Source organism: Osmerus mordax, chromosome 22 (assembly GCF_038355195.1).
Source record: "Osmerus mordax isolate fOsmMor3 chromosome 22, fOsmMor3.pri, whole genome shotgun sequence".
NCBI lineage: Eukaryota > Metazoa > Chordata > Actinopteri > Osmeriformes > Osmeridae > Osmerus > Osmerus mordax.
The window spans coordinates 4,682,069-4,698,408 of NC_090071.1; the positions used below are offsets into that span (position 1 = coordinate 4,682,069).

A 16,340-nucleotide genomic window follows, 5' to 3' on the forward strand; every position below is an offset into this window, starting at 1 on the left:
GGGGCGCACTTCAGGGACGCAACTTGAGAGGAACTATAAAGGGAATTCATATCTCACACATATCTTCTTTAATAATGACATGGGGAGAAAAAGGAGAGAGGGGAGGAGGGAGGGAGGAAGGGAGTGAGCGAGAGCAAAGGAGGGAAGAGACAAAGACTGAAACAAAAGATGAGCATTCGTTTAAAATAAGATGCAGATGCAACCCAGGTTGTCTGGAGTCATTACAATTCTGGGGTGATTTAGGGATTTTTAAGTGAACAGAAATAGGCATTGTGCATGCTGCTTAGAATTTTTTTCTAATGCCATATGTGTTTTGTCACACTCGTTTGTGGTCTCCAGATTCCATTTCATGAAAGCTTCCCAAATGCGCCTGGCTGTTATGTTTTCTCCAAACAGTCCATTTAGGGAGTGATAAATAGCTGTTGTGATGTGTTTACAAAACTCAATCCAGAGAAAATTATTGGTGAGAGCAGTGGGGATTAGATTCAGTATCAACAATCTGTTCAATTAAGAAGCAGTTGCAGGCAATATGTTGAAAATGGCCTCATTCTGCTAAACCCTTCTTTCTCTCCCTCTCTCCTCTCTCTCTCTCCCTCCCTCCATCTTATTTTCACTCCCCTTCCATCTCTCCCTCCCTCCCTCCCTCTCCCCTCCTTCTCTCACTCCATACCTCTCTCATCGCTCACATCTCCCTCTTTGCATTCTGAGGGTGATCCTGCTACAATTCTACATTCTAACACTCGGTATTCTCTAAGTGCTCATTTCCAAATGTGTAATGGGTGAATTATATTGCTTAAGGTCAGAGTCAGAAGCTTAGGAATATAGCAATTGAATTTTAATGAATGCTATCATAACATAATCAATAGCACCATGGCGTGGGGATAGGGCTAACATACCTTCACCATTTGTCTGAAGTGTGCCCTTGCTTGGAAACCCCGCCATGTCTTTTGGATAATGGTCGCATGCTTGTCTAGGTGACTGGGAAAAAAAGAAAACAAAGAGAAGAATTGTTATATATTTTTTCATGAGATTTAACATCAGCCCTTTTAAAGAAAACAAGTTGACAAAATACAACAGTCAATGGCAGGAAAGCAGTTATCCAGCCACCATAAACATACACACACACACACACACACACAGTCAGGCCTTAGTCAGGTATGAGATCATAGCCTAAATGGAATCACACTGCTTCTGTGATTTGTGCGCTGAGACTGAAATCAGGCTTGTGGAGCAAAGAGTTGAAAGGTCAAGCTAGCAGCAAGCTCCCACACATCACCATCATCATGCACCTTTACTTAAAGGCTTTTCTTATTCCACAACGTGCCGCATTCAAGGCTCTCAGAGCGAACGGACATTGGTATTCATCATCAAACATACTCTAAATGCGAGAGCGCTGCAATCCCAACCTCAAACCGGGCCATCAATTTCCAAAAGGCCATTTATATGCCCAGAAAATCAATGCTTATAGGTGGAGTGTGCTAGCCCTGGAGTTGCACTTAAGCGGCTCAAATAGTGGCTAATTAACCACTTAACACATTGATCAATTAACTAAAGTAATCTGAATTAACCTACTGTCTGGAAGTTTGTCTGCTGACCCTGCAAAATGGTGTTGGGGTCATACTAGTAGGGTGGTTTACATCCTGCTGCCATTTGCACAGCTTTAACAGGGAAGGAGGTATTATTACTGGAATGTAAGAGGTTTATTATTCAGCTTTTGGGGAAGTGTGCTGGGGGAGGGTGTGTCTGTGTGTGTGTGTGTGTGTGTGTGTGTGGGGGGGGGGGGGGGGGGGGGGGGGTAGTATTTGACACCTGGATTCTCTAGAATTTGATTAGGTGCTTATATGAAATGGAAACAGCAACAGTATTTTTTTATTTTTTATTATGTAGGTTCATTAGTATATGTTTTCATTATTATATAATTTATTATTATTGTTTTGCCCTGTTATTGTAAAATAAATCTGGAATTATTCAAATATTAATACAAAAGTCTGCAAAAAGCCTACATGAAATCCCTTTCAGACCGATGCAGTAGCTCATAGGCCACGGACAAGAGTGCGCACAGCTTACCTGAGGTAGGCGCGCACCTGGCAGCCTCTGAACCAGCTCTGTATCTGGATAGCCGCTCGGTTCTCCCCCGGTCGGTTCTCCTCCGCTATCCTGCATCAGAGGCGTAGGTTTGGTTTCATTCGGTTTCATCAATGAAACCCGCCCAACACACTTTTATTAAGGACATTATATTTAACGACCGCATTGTCGGTTTTAAAAATAGCTGTCCCACCCACATTTGAAAACAAACCTACAGTAGGCTTTCTTTACACCCCTTTCCTCCATAGTGACGAATGTGGTTTTACTGTACTTTACAAACTAGTTAAGTAGCAATTGCATAGCAATAGAATTGTTGTCGTTGTGTAGCGAACTTGATTAGCATAGCAAGAAGTTCAAGCTGCTTGCTAAACAGTGTCTGAAACACTGAAATAAAATCACCTATTTCGGGGACAGTTGTTCAAACAGTTGAATAACTAGTATTCTGGTTCCTTACCGGTTTCTGATGAAAAATTCCTCTTTAATTCGCTCTATTTTATTCTCTAACCTCACAAACCTAGCCATGCTCGGCAGGGCAAGAGTTTACATGTTTCCCTGACAACAGAGGAGGGCAACAAGACAGCTGTTTCCTGAATGCTCGCGGGAAAAGTTGTCACCGCGCGAACGCATGGGAGCTTGTCTTCTGTTAAATTAATTATTGTTAATTCTGCATTAATCAAAAAATTATAATGCCTCGTATTTCGACTAAATTGTGAATAGTTACATTTAATGAGTGTAATAACGCACAAGAAAAAAATATGGGTTTGTATTAGTCTTTTGGATTTTTAAATTGAGTAAATTATATTTCTTCTTCTTCTAAATTGCATAAATAATATACACAAATTAGCCTAAATAATGTCTAGACAGTTTGTATTCCAACACTTCATATTCTAATGCACTACAGGGGCAGACAGTTTAGCTTTCTTTATTGTATCTTGCTGCGGAAATGTTTTTGTTTAGTCACATTCCATCTCTTCTTTCTCTCCTTCCCTCCCTCTATACCTCAATCCCTCTCTTCCTTTCTCCCCTTCCCCCTCTCCCTCCCTCCCTCCCTCCCTCCCTCCCCCTCTCTCCCTCATTTTCAAGGCTGACAGATCCCAGGATGCAGATTGTCCGTCTGAGGATTGATCTGTCAGCTCTTCGCCGGCTCCTCGTCTGCCTCCTTCCTGACGTTATCGCCCCTCATCACATAGTTATCAGTTTATTTCCCGCCCGCCCGCTTTCCATCCATCCCTCCCTCCATCTCTCCATCCCCCACTCATCCCCCCCGTATACACACATCAGATGTCCTACCTCTCCGCCCGGCCCAGGCTCCCAGCCCTGTCTGGCCAGCTCACAGATAACCAGCGACGGACGAGCGAATGCACGAGCAGCTGGAACCGATGGACGGACAGGCGTGTGGGCCAATTTGCTGTCCCGGCACGGCGGTGCTGCCTCTGGCCGCAGGTAAGAGTTATGGGGGCAGGGCTGACCCCACGGCCGCCCGGCCCATCCATCCGGGCTCACGGAGGGCTGGCCAGCCTGGTAATTGCGGTGGAAGTGTTGTTTTGACAAGGCGGAGGGGTGTAAGCCATCACTCCAGAGGCACGTTGATGAGCTGTCACCTGGAGAGGATGTGGAGAGGCCGGCTGTTTACACACCTCCAGCACATGACCCACTTCAGCCCTGGTGGTGCCTGTCACCGCTCCTTTCTGTCTCTCTCTCTCTTTCTCCCTCTCTCTGTCTCTCTTACTGTTTGTCTTTTTTAGCTTATCTTTCTCCCTCATGTTGTCCGAGTTTCAATTTTGTCTCAATTTTTCCATTCTCTACATCTGTTTTCTCTCTATCTCCCTCTTTCTTTCTTTCGCTCTCTCTCTCTCTCGCTCTCCAACTCCCTCCCCTCTCTCTCTCTTTCTCTCTCCACACTGCCCAGGTCTCTCCTTTCTAGCAGTATGCCAGATGATATGGTTGCTCCAGGCCCTGGCCACATTATCCATACGGGGGATGTCATTTAGCAGCCCTCACACAGTCAGGTGCCTCATCCCAACAATCATCCCTCTGCTCAACTCTCGCAGTCAGGAGGTTCATCCAAGCACTCATCCGCCAGGCTCATTGTGTCCAAATGAGGGCCATATGTGCTGCGGCCAACACTGGTCATAAATAAGGAACACACACACAGAGACACACAATAAAGCCTGAACAGTTCCATACAAACACAATAAGGCTATACATATACACACAAACCCACACACCTCATTGTCCCTGCCCCTGCCTTGGTCTTCTTGGGGCTGCTAGGTACAGTGGATTGAGTTTTCTGACCCAGAGCCACCATTATGAAACATCTGCCCAGAGCACAGTCCTCCATGCTCACAGTCACCCGTCCCACTACAGGGAGAACTTCAGACAAATCCATAATGAAATCCATAGTTATTTTTTCATTCTTTCCCATTGCTTTTAAACCCAATTTAAGCTCATCTCTCCCTCCCTCACCCTCTCTCTTTTTCTCTCTGGCTCCCCCTCTTTCTGTCTCGTCTCCCCATACCTCCTCCTCCTTCTCAATTTCCCCTCCTCCCTTTAATATCTTTCTAATGGATAAAAAGTGTGATTGTGCCTGTGGAAGAGGGAGATCAAACCTTCATTGGCCCACCTGTACCCAGAGGGTTCTGGGTAATGAATTGAGCATTGTGTAAAATAGTCTAACACGGGAGTGGTTCATCATTATTTGTGGTGAATTGCGTTCAGAGACAGGGGTGATCCATTAGCATGGTCTTCTCTATGACGATCCTCTATGTGTGTGTGTGTGTGTGTGTGTGTCCCATGCGGAAGGACATTCGCTGCTGCCGGCCCACTGTCGCACTGAGAGATTCATCATCACACACACATACACACAAATAGAATGTACAAACATTCCCACACACACATACACACACAATAAAACATACAAACACACAGGCTACAACTTCCTGGTTCTTTGTTTATATGTTTCAGGTTGACCAAGATGGAGGTATGGCTGTTATGGTGTGTTTTGTGAGTGAGGGGTGGAAAGAAAGGAGCCAAGAGAGAGAGAGGAGTAGAGGAGAGTCGACGAAGACGAGAGGCGATGAGACAACAGAAGAGAGGAGAAGAGAGGAACGGAGAGGAGACAAGCGGAGAAGACAGGAGTTGCAGGGAGAGGAAAGAGGAAAGGAGCAGAGGAGAGAAATAATGTAATGCATGGCTGCCTTCTTCCAGATTCACCACTGACCCTCCACCCCTCCACCCCTCCTCCCTCTCTCCCCATCTATCCATCCTTCCATCCCTCCCTTCCCTTCTCCATCAGAGACACACAGGCTTTATGTCCCCAAAATAATACCCTCTGTAGTTAATGGAAAAGAGATATTTGCGGGCCCCAATTCTAGAGCAGGCAAAAGAGAAAATAAATCATGTTATCCAGCTCTGATCATCCCAGGGCTTAGCCAGCATCACAGAGCCAGCTTCCCTCTATATCATTTTACGATTCAGAGATCAATTGTTATTTTGATCTTTTTTCTCTGCTGTCTCTTCCACTCCTCTTCCTCGACCAGTCTACCCCCTCCCTGTCCCTTCCCTGCACACACACACACACACACACACACACACACACACACACACACACACACACACACACACACACACACACAAACAGACACACAGATTACCCTACCCACTCTTCTACACACACACTCTCTCTCTCTCTCTCTCTCCCTTTCTCTCTCTCTTCCTCCCTATCTCTCTCTCTCTGTCTCTCTCTCTCACACACACACACACACACCCTCTCTCCCACTCACCCACTCTGTCTGCGTTGTTAATGGTGACACGGACAGGAGGGTTGGAACAAAAGCAGCAGTGGCACCATGTATAACATGTGACAACAACAAACACCTCAGTCATTATAGACGACAACAGACCGCCCCGCCAGGCCCTCAATCATCCCCCAAACAGTGTGTGTGTGTGTGTGTGTGTGTGTAGGTAGGTGTATGTGTGTGTTGGATCTGTCAACCTGGGCAGGCATCCATTCCTCTCTGCCAGGGCTAATTGGAGGATCATGGCAGTGGTGCCGGGCTGGAGCCATAGACCTGACAACAGTATGTGTGTGTGGTGTGTGTGTGTGAGAAAGAGACAGTTGGATGTCCTCTACTAGGCTTGGGAAAGCTAATCATAACCACACTGCAGAGATTAATGAAGTCAAGAGCAATCAGAATTGACACACAAACAGACACACACATGCACACTCACACACACACAAACATGATCATCCCAAATTGTTTTCTGCAGTTTGAGTAAAGCTGTGTGAGATGGCTGTTTTCAGGGTTACTGAGTGTAATTCAGTGTTTTTGGATTATATGTTTTCCAGTAACATCTTTAAATTGCCTCGGATTGAACATAATCTAGCCAATCCCACAATCAGAAAATAGTAAGCAGTTCTGGGAAAATAGTGTGTGACCGTGTGTTGTTTTGTGCACCTGTGTGTCTGTGCATGTTGGATGTTTCTGTGTGTACGTGTAGGTACGCGTGTGTATGCATGTGTGGATGTATGTGTATGTATGTGTGTGCCGTGTGTATGTGAAAGTATACTGCATGTGTGTGTGTGTGTGTGTGTGTGTGTGACTTCCACTCCCTCCTTCAGACCTTGACCCTTGACCCTCAGGGCCTCTGAGACTGTGATTCAGCCATGAGGTACCAAGGCCCCTGATCCCATTTATGTGTGTGTGAGAGTGTTTACATTCTGTATATACCAATGTGTGTGTGTGTGTATTTTGCTTCAACGCTTTGCAGAGTACGGCCAGGATTTGTGGCCTGCTCTTTGGCCCTCCCCTCTTTGTCCCTAGCTATAGGTCTGGCCTTTATAGAGGCTATTACCTTTGATGGGTCAGCTGGTCCCTAAACCAATCACTGCTCACCTACCCCCCCACCCCACCCAGTGGAACAGCTCTCTCTAACTATCAAATCAACTGAGGTAAGTGCTCCACAGTCAGTGAGCATAAGTGTTGTTTTAGCCTTAAGTATGATGAGGGAGGCCTGTGTGTGTGTGTGTTGCCCAGGCCAAACAGTCATTACTGGCCGGTGTGCTGCCTCTCTCTAACCACTGGATCAGGTGTTAGGTTGGTGTTTCAGCCCTTCTATTTGGCCCTTTATAAACAGCAGAGCAGACCACACCCCTGCTCCAGCCCAGTTCTCTCCGTCTGACACACACACACACACACACACATAAACACACAGTGCAGGCACACACACACACAGCTCAGTGCAGTCACGCACATATGCGATCGACACACACAGCGGAGGTCACAGTTGTGGTGTGAAGGATTGTCTCTATGCAGAGTTCAGGAAAACACTAAATGTCTGTAATCTCGACTTATTTGCCGCTTGGATGGTTAAAAGCTACTTTAGGTCTCGTAAAATGAAAGAGGCAAGCAGAAGAGTGTCCTGTGGACTGTGGCGGGACTGGGGAGACCCTGGGAGGCTGAGCGAGTGAGAGGCTCAGAGGCTTGGAGGCAGAGAGGCCCAAACAGCTCTGGCAGAATTAAACGTCAGCAGGCGTTCTTTAGTTATAGATCTATGGGTTCACAGTCTAACGCCTCGGATTAATACATCTCATCTAAATCATCAAAGGTTCCTCTCACTCTCTTTCCATCTCTCTCTCCCTCTCTCTCCCTGTCTCTTTCTCTCCCTCTCTTCCTCTCTCCCTCTCTTCCTCTCTCCCTCTCTCCCTCTCTCTCTCTCTTTTTCTCTCTGTCTCTCCCTCTCTCCTTTTTATCCATAAAGCGCAATAGAACACAAATCAGTTTTACAGTAGCTTGATAACAATTGGAAAATAATGCATCTTCCCACCCAATAAATTTGTTTCTTATACCTCCAACCAAAATCAATTCATCTGCCTCGGATGCATTAAAACTGCTCCTAATAAATCTCCCTCAGTGTTTGTTCCCCTGGTTTTGATACATTTATATCACCACTGTTCTGCTCCAGTCTCCCCCCTTCCTCCATCCCTCTCCCTCCACCCCCTCTGTGGAAAATGGAAAAATCTATTTTGGGGCCAATTTAATAGTAAAAGGAGTGTCATGGCGGGTGTTTGCCAGTGTAAATGGAATCAATAAAAAAATGGCGGTGTGGCGAGCAGATAGCACCTTTCTCCTTGCGTGTGTGATTAACCCATCTGACTGGAGGCTGACAGCAATATTGCTCCCTAGCGCTCCTGGAGCACACACACACACATACACTCACTCTTATACACTCACACACACACGCACACTTGGGACTGCTTTTGTCTTTTCATAAACCCTTCTGGACACATCTGAAGCCATGTTTATAGGTATGGGTGTGGTGGTGGTTATGGCCTCCTCTCTGTGTGTGTGTGTGTGTGTGTGCGTGTGAGTGAGTGTGTGTGTGTAATAGTGTTTATCGTTTTCACTGGGAGAGGTTTGCCTTTTTCACCTTTTCTCTTCTCATTCGATTAACATATTTACAGCTTACAGTACATCACCTATAGCTGTGTGTGAGAGAAGGTAAAGAGAGAAAGAGTTAGGGTGAGAGAAAGAGACCAAGAAAGAATAAGACTGACACACAGATAGAGAGAGACAATTAAGAAAGAGAGAGAAAACAAAGACAGAGATACAAAGGAAAAGGAGAGAGACGTGGAGTTACAGACGGAGTTAAAGAAGGAGAGGAGGATGTCTCCCTCCATGTCTCCCTCCGTGTCTCCCTCTGTGTGTCCCTCCGCGTCTCCCTCCATGTCTCCCTCCATGTCTCCCTCCATGTCTCCCTCCGTGTCTCCCTCCATGTCTCCCTCCATGTCTCCCTCCATGTCTCCCTCCGTGTCTCCCTCCATGTCTCCCTCAATGTCTCCCTCCATGTCTCCCTCCGTGTCTCCCTCCGTGTCTCCCTCCATGTCTCCCTCCATGTCTCCCTCCATGTCTCCCGCCGTGTCTCCCTCCGTGTCTCCCTCCATCCTCCATCCATCTGTTTTCTCTGAGTAATGACGAGGGAGGTGTGGAGATGCAGCAACACAATGCAGCTCTATCTCCCAGCATTGTCTCATTTGCTGGTGATCAATGACTTGTTCCTGGTCCACAGGATCAGTGGTGTGTGCCTCGCTCTGTGATTTATTCTAGGTGTTAAAAAATAATTTGTTTGGATTGATTAACGTTAATTAATTATGCTAATTGTGCAGGGCGAAAACAGATGTCCCCCCCCGCCCCTCACTCTCCAACTACCCCCCCCCCCCCAACCCCCAATACTAGACCAGGCCTTAATTACTGATCGTATCAGTTTATCTAAAAATAACTCTAAAGTAGGCTGAACGCAGTTGGACTGGCCAGGCCTAGGTCTGGTTTGGCTGGACAACATGGCCGCACTTCCTGTGAGGCTGATAGACTTCCTGTGGCGCTGATAACAGCTTTGCTGCCAGTTAAACTACATTTACTGCACTCACCACTTGTAGGACCGCACAGCATACCAATTATGGACACGGATTATACCCATTTCTTATCCACCACTAATGTAAAAAGTATAATTTTAGCCAATTTGCTGGCTGGCTCGCTGGCTGGAATGAGTTATGAGTGCTTAGACAGGAGATGGGAGGGAATTAGGTCTCATTATTGATCAGGCAGCATCATTTAGACAAACATGACTCACCACTGGAGAGCATCCATCCACAGACACAGGAATGAATGGCTGGGATTAGCTGAATTGAATCGCACTAAACTAAACAGAATTTAATTGAATTGCATTGAGTGGTCTTTATCTGGTTTGCGTGAAACAGCATTCTTTGTGATAGGATTGCATAGAATTGTGATACTGACTAAGCACCTGATCTAACATGCTGTGCTTCTCTCTTTCTATCTCCTTCTAGCTGACCTACTGACCCAGAGAAAGCACACGCCAGGTCTGTCTCTGATCACAAGAAAAGATGACACACACATTCACACACACTCATTACAGTGCTTATCATGCATATCGTGCAGTGCATTAAATGAACCCTGCCTGGTGATGTGTGGAGGAGAGGAAGAGGTTAACTCTATCCCGACACCTCTTCCTGGAAATGTTATGTTTGTGATTTATAGACGTTCCTGGCGTGCCCGGGCGGGAATCTCCGGCGTCCGAGGCGGGGGGTTGGGGGGCGGGCGGCGTGCGTGGGGGGGGGAGGGGGGGGGACACACGCCCGCACAGAGAGACACGGGTTGTCTGCTGTGATGCACTTAAACTGTTATTGATAGTCAGGATAGAGAATAGATCATTCCTCTGCCTCCTGCAGCTCCTACAAAGGTGTGTGTGTGTGTGTGCGTGTGTGTGTGTGTGTGTGTGGTTTTGAGTACAATCTGGTAGGATGCTGTGGAAGGTGTTTGGCAAACTTGTTTGTGTGGGTGTTTGCATGTGTGTGTGTGTGTGTGTTTGCATGTGTGTGTGGGTGTGTGTGTGTGTGTGTGTTTGAGTGTCACTGGAGTTCAACAGGACTAGGACTCTGACCTACAGTTGTAGTCTGATTCTCTCTCACCTAACCAAGTCTTAGATGTGTGTGTATGCTCATGTGTGAATATGTGTGTGTGTGTGTGTGTGTGTGTTTATTTGCAGTGTGTGGGGCAGGGGCTGAGCTGAGCTGCATGGATTTGCTGCTGAAGTTTGAGCACTTTTAAATTAAAATGTATTGCTCATTCTCAATGTATTGATCGCACAGCTCTGTGTCAATACTGGCCCCAGCTATTTTTCAATAAGTTATAAAGATCTGGCAGCCTGGCATAAATTCATTACATCGCTTTCAGTTTACTCTCTCTCTCTCTCTCTCTCTCTCTCTCTCTCTCTCTCTCTCTCTCTCTCATCTCTCTCTCTCTCTCTCTCTCTCTCTCTCTCTCTCTCTCTCTCTCTCTCTCTCTCTCTCTCTCTCTCTCTCTCTCTCTCTCTCTCTCTCTCCCTCTCTCTCTCTTTTTTTCTTGGTCTTTATGTCTATTTCTCTCTCTCTCACACACAGGCTCTCTCCATCCCTCCATCGCTCTTCCTACTTCTCTCTCGTCATCGTGTGACTTTGTTGCTGTGTTGTTTTGGAGCTCCTGGGTGCTCCTCTGTGGGGATCTGTACATGTATTGAATGTGTGCAGGCAGCGTAGGTAAAGCTCATGTGGTTAAACATCCTCTCTCTCTCCCTGCCTCGAAAAGGAGGGACAGCAAGGTGAAACCATAACGAGTGGAACAGACAGTATCTACCTGTTTCAGGGGCTGGGTGTGTGTACAGTCCAACTCAGTAGATTCACGTGGTGTGAGGTCATGCGTGTCCTTACCTGTGGTATGAGGTAAAAAAACAAACACTTTAATGATCTTCTTTGTTGTTTAAGTATTGTTTTGTTTTTTTACGAAGAATTGGAATACAATGTCAGGGTTTATTGTGCAACAAAAACTATTTCTCACCAACTTCTTTCTCTCTGCTTTTTCTTTTTGTCATTCCTCTGTTTCGGCTTTCTCCTGCCCCTTTCTCCGTGTCCACCACTCCTCTCTCCCCCCACCACTCTCTCTGTCCCCCATTCCTCTCCCCCCTCCTCTCACCTCTTTCTGTGCCGCCTTCTCCACCATCTTCACGTCCCTCTCCTCCCATCTCCACTCCTCTCCTCCACCTTCTCTCCTCCCCTCACTCTCCCACCTCTCCCTGTGTCCCCTTCTCCTCCTATCCCTCGCAGTGCACTGGCCAGCCATTTTCTCTCTGTCATTTGGCTGCTCCCCCCACTCCATTCTTCCTCTCCTCCACTCCTCCCCTTCTCATTGTCAATACCCATCTAATTCTACTTTAACATGCCTAATTGGCTGATGGATAGAAGCTATGGATTTGCTATCCTGATGACTCCTAGAGTTTTTTCTCCTGTGGTAATACTAATAGAATCCCAAATCCTCGCCACTGTGATCGTGTCATGAGTGGGTCAACAATGATGTCAAGGTCCTATTGGACACCCCACATCCAACATCTTAATTTAGACTTAGCCATCTCTTTATATTTTCTTTCCCCACTCATCCCTCTCTCCCCTCTCCCTCCCTCCCTCTCAATCTCACGCTCTCTCTCCACACCCCCCCCCCCCCCTTTCTCTCTCTTCAGATACTGCCCATGTCTGAGACAGATTCTCTCAAACTTGTGACATTCATTCTATTACTGGATAAGTCATTTAATTCTGGACTGGCCTGTGCTGAGTTGCGCATGTGAATGATCTGCGTGTGTGTGTGTGTATGTGAGAGAGAGAGAGCGATGGAAAGAGACAGAGTTTGGAAGCTCTGCTGTCTGAGTTGAAGGATTATAGATCTGATTTCTACCTAGCTGGCACCTGAAGGGTGTGTGTGTCTGTGTGCACGTGTGTGCGTGTGTGTGTGTGTGTGTATGTGTGTTTGTGAAGGGAGAACGACTGAAGCTCATTTATTTATATTTATAGACTTTGAATTGAATTTCTGATCAATGGGAGAGGACAAGTTGTACTCACCCTCCCTCTCTCTCCCTTTCTTCTTTCTCTCTCTCTCTCTCTCTCTCTCTCTCTCTCTCTCTCTCTCTCTCTCTCTCTCTCTTAACTAACTTCACCTTCTAACAAAGCAACAGGAAGTTCATATTGGATTAGTTGGACGACACCAATTCAAGGCTGTGCACTCTGATGCAGGCCGAACCACACAGAGCCGAAGAGAGCTGGGATATCAGAAGAGGGGTTTGTCTGTAAGCACATCTCAGTTGATACGTCCACACACACACACACACGCACTCACACACACACTAAAGAAGTATTATCCAAGTGAGGGTTGGGAATGCAAGGTCTGTGTGTGTGGGTGAGTGTTTCAATGTGTGTGTGCGTGCGTGTGTGTGTGTGTGTTGGATTTGCGGTGTCTCTGTCAGATGAGGTGAAGAGGTAAATTAGGTTGCAATGCTAATTCAGAGACTGGTGACTGCATAATAGAATGCATGAGGGAGACAGAGTGAACTTGACCCTGCTAAATCTGACTGACCTTGGCCCCTCCCCCAAACACACTCACACACACTGCATGTACATACACTTCACACACCAACATACGCGCGCACACACACCTCTTTTCCCTTTCCTCCAGCTCGCTAAGACCTTAAGTGTGTGTGTGTGTGTGGTCGGCAAATTAAGCCAATAAATCTGTGTGTCTGGTTGAGTCTCAAGGTTCCATCTGCATTCTGAGTGAGAGAGCACCAGCAGGAGGATGGCTCTCCATCACACCCTCCTTCTTATCTCCACGCTCAGCTACCGTCACACACACACACACAGTATTTATACTATGCATAACGTTTTGTTTATATATACAGTACAAACTACATATTATAAAATGTTAGTATTATTTCAATATTTTTTTATGTATTGTCTATGAGGGAGGGAGGGAGGGAGGGGGGGAGGGGGGGAGGGAGGGAGGGGGATGGGTACAGAGAGGGGAGGAGGAGGGGGTGGAAACTGACAAAAGGAGAGAAGGAACCAAATGTTATTTTATAGTCACAGTGATTACACCACAAACGATCTGCTTGAACAGTTTCATTTTCATTTATACAAAAGAACGACAGAAAAAGAGATAACATAATAGGAACTTTGCAACTGAAAAAAAACGGGGAAAAAAAACACATTCAACAAAACACAGAACTAACTTAACTATTCAGCTGAGAAGAAATGTAATGTTTGTTTGTCTTGTTGTTGATGTTGTTGTTGTTTGCTGTTGTTCTTTGTTAGCCTGTGTTACCACACAGCTGAGCAACCCTTTAATTATTCAGACCCAATCACATCTGCTCTCCTCGCATCACAAGATCACTATCAGAGATGGTCTGTTCTTCCTGTCACAGGTCACCTTGTCCTACTCCCCTCAAAAACATCACCTTCTCTCTCTCTCTCTCTCTCTCTCTCTCTCTCTCTCTCTCTCTCTCTCTCTCTCTCTCTCTCTCTCTCTCTCTCTCTCTCTCTCTCTCTCTCTCTCTCTCTCTCTCTCTCTCTCTCTCTCTCTTTGTCTTTGTTTGAGACGTGTTGGGTCACACGTGTGTGTGGGATTGTTTGTGTGTGTAATAGTGACCTTCTGGTGTCCATGTTGAGATTATTGCTCCGAATGCAACTTTCTTTGGTTTAAAAACAACAATGGGCCTTGAGGTGTAAAGAGGAGGGAGAGGACATGCAGGAGCAGAGGAGATGAGGAGAGGGAGATGGAGGCGGAGGAGGACAAAGAGAGGAGGACGGGAGAGGGGGGAGAGAGGAGGAGGAGTGGTGTAAGAGGGAAGGACAAGGGTTTGAGAGTTTCTGATCCTCGTCTTTACAGGCAGGAGTCAAATAGAAAGGGAGAGTTTTGAAAGGAAAAAAAGGAGAGGTAGAGGTAGAGAGGAGAGAACAGGGCCAGAGGAAATAGAGAGCACTCCTTGGGAAGCCTATACAGTATACTAATAATATTATAACGTCAGATAACTGCATCAGTCCAATGAACACAGGATTACACACAATGTAAAACATGTGATCCATCTCTAGGAAAGAAGACAATGTTGAAAATGATGACAATGAACAATGTTATCTCCTTGTTCTTGTCATCTAGTTCTCCTTCTCTCTCTTCTCCTTTCTCTCTTTCTTCTTCTTCACGTCTCTCTGTGTACCGTAGTGTATGTAAGTGTGTGAGTGTCCATGTGAATGTGTGTGTGAATGTGTGTGTGAATGTGGGCCTTTTGCCACTGGAGGCTTGCTGTCAGAAATACTCTCCGTTGGCCAATTAATTATGATGGCCTACTTATGATGTGTAATGTGATGATTTATTGAGTAAATAAATAAGTGCAGTGAGGACAGCAGCTAGGAAGTGTACCCAGCGATCCCTCTCAGTGCATCAAGATCAAACCCCACCTCTGGCTCATCACGAGGAGAGGTGTGTGTGTGTGTGCGTGCTCGTGGTGGTACCGCTGCTGTCTAGAGAACTCTTCATTGACTATGTGCTGTCTCAGAGTGCTGGAGTGCTGTTCTGTATGTTGTCCCAGGGTGGTGATGGTCTGTGGGGTCTGTACGTTGTCCCAGGACGGTGATGGTCTGTGGACTGTCCTAGGGTGGTGTTGGTCTGTGGACTGTCCTAGGGTGGTGCTGGTCTGTGGACTGTCCTAGGGTGGTGCTAGTCTGTGGACTGTCCTAGGGTGGTGCTGGTCTGTGGACTGTCCTAGGGTGGTGATGGTCTGTGGACTGTCCCAGAGTGGTGCTAGTCTGTGGACTGTCCTAGGGTGGTGCTGGTCTGTGGACTGTCCTAGGGTGGTGCTGGTCTGTGGATGGTCCTAGGGTGGTGCTAGTCTGTGGACTGTCCTAGGGTGGTGATGGTCTGTGGACTGTCCCAGGGTGGTGCTGGTCTGTGGACTGTCCTAGGGTGGTGATGGTCTGTGGACTGTCCCAGGGTGGTGCTGGTCTGTGGACTGTCCTAGGGTGGTGATGGTCTGTGGACTGTCCCAGGGTGGTGCTGGTCTGTGGACTGTCCTAGGGTGGTGATGGTCTGTGGACTGTCCCAGGGTGGTGCTGGTCTGTGGACTGTCCTAGGGTGGTGATGGTCTGTGGACTGTCCTAGGGTGGTGATGGTCTGTGGACTGTCCCAGGTTGGTGCCGGTCTGTGGACTGTCCTAGGGTGGTGCTGGACTGTATCAGGGTGCTGGAGAGCTAGGTTATAGACTGTCGCAGGGTCTTGTTGGTCTGTGGATGACCTCAGGGTGGTGCTGGAGTGCAGGTCTGCAGACTGATAACCTGTCTCCACTCCTCTGTCCTGCTGCTTCCATTGGCTCCCTCTGTCCTCCCTCGCTCTGCCTCTCTCCTCCATCTCTCTGTCTACCTCTCTCTCTACCTCTCTACTCCATCTCTCTATCTACCTCTCTCTCTACCTCTACTCTGTCTCTGTCTCCTTTTTTCTACCTCTTTACTCCATCTCTGTCTCTCTCTTTCATTCTATCTTTACCTCTCTCTCTCTCTCACTCTCTCTCTCTCTCTCTCTCTCTCTCTCTCTCCATGCTTCAATCCTCCCTCTTGCATTTCTGTCTCCACTTTTGTTCAGCCCCTCCTTCTCTCTCTCAGACTCTCTTTTCAACACACTTTTTCACTTTCTTCTCCCTTTCTCTTGTCCATGTGTTTGTGTGTATGTGTGTTTGTGTGTATGTGTGTGTTTGTGTGTAGTGTGTGTTTGTGTGTGTGAGTGTATGTCTGTGTCTAGCGATGGGTCTCTCTTTCTGATATCAGGGCTATTTGTTTCCAGGCGTGCTGTCTCCCTCTGTGGCCTATTTCTGGGCGCCCCCTCTGTGACCTC

General features: G+C 46.9%; 2 protein-coding genes across 2 annotated transcripts in view; one reads left to right on the forward strand and one right to left on the reverse strand.

Moving 5' to 3' along the window:
* spata17 (spermatogenesis associated 17) overlaps positions 1-2,607 on the reverse strand; it is a 31,032-nt gene extending 28,425 nt beyond the window's left edge. Inside the window, exons 1-3 of the mRNA XM_067260968.1 lie at positions 2,540-2,607; positions 2,068-2,157; positions 897-978 (exon numbers count right to left, since the gene is read on the reverse strand). Coding sequence (XP_067117069.1) covers positions 897-978; positions 2,068-2,157; positions 2,540-2,607 — 240 coding nt within the window. The remainder of the gene's footprint in view (positions 1-896; positions 979-2,067; positions 2,158-2,539) is intronic.
* An 836-nt stretch (positions 2,608-3,443) lies between these two features.
* The window catches only part of ush2a (Usher syndrome 2A (autosomal recessive, mild)), a 269,485-nt gene continuing 256,588 nt past the window's right edge, over positions 3,444-16,340 (forward strand). Inside the window, exon 1 of the mRNA XM_067260969.1 lies at positions 3,444-3,528. Coding sequence (XP_067117070.1) covers positions 3,444-3,528 — 85 coding nt within the window. The remainder of the gene's footprint in view (positions 3,529-16,340) is intronic.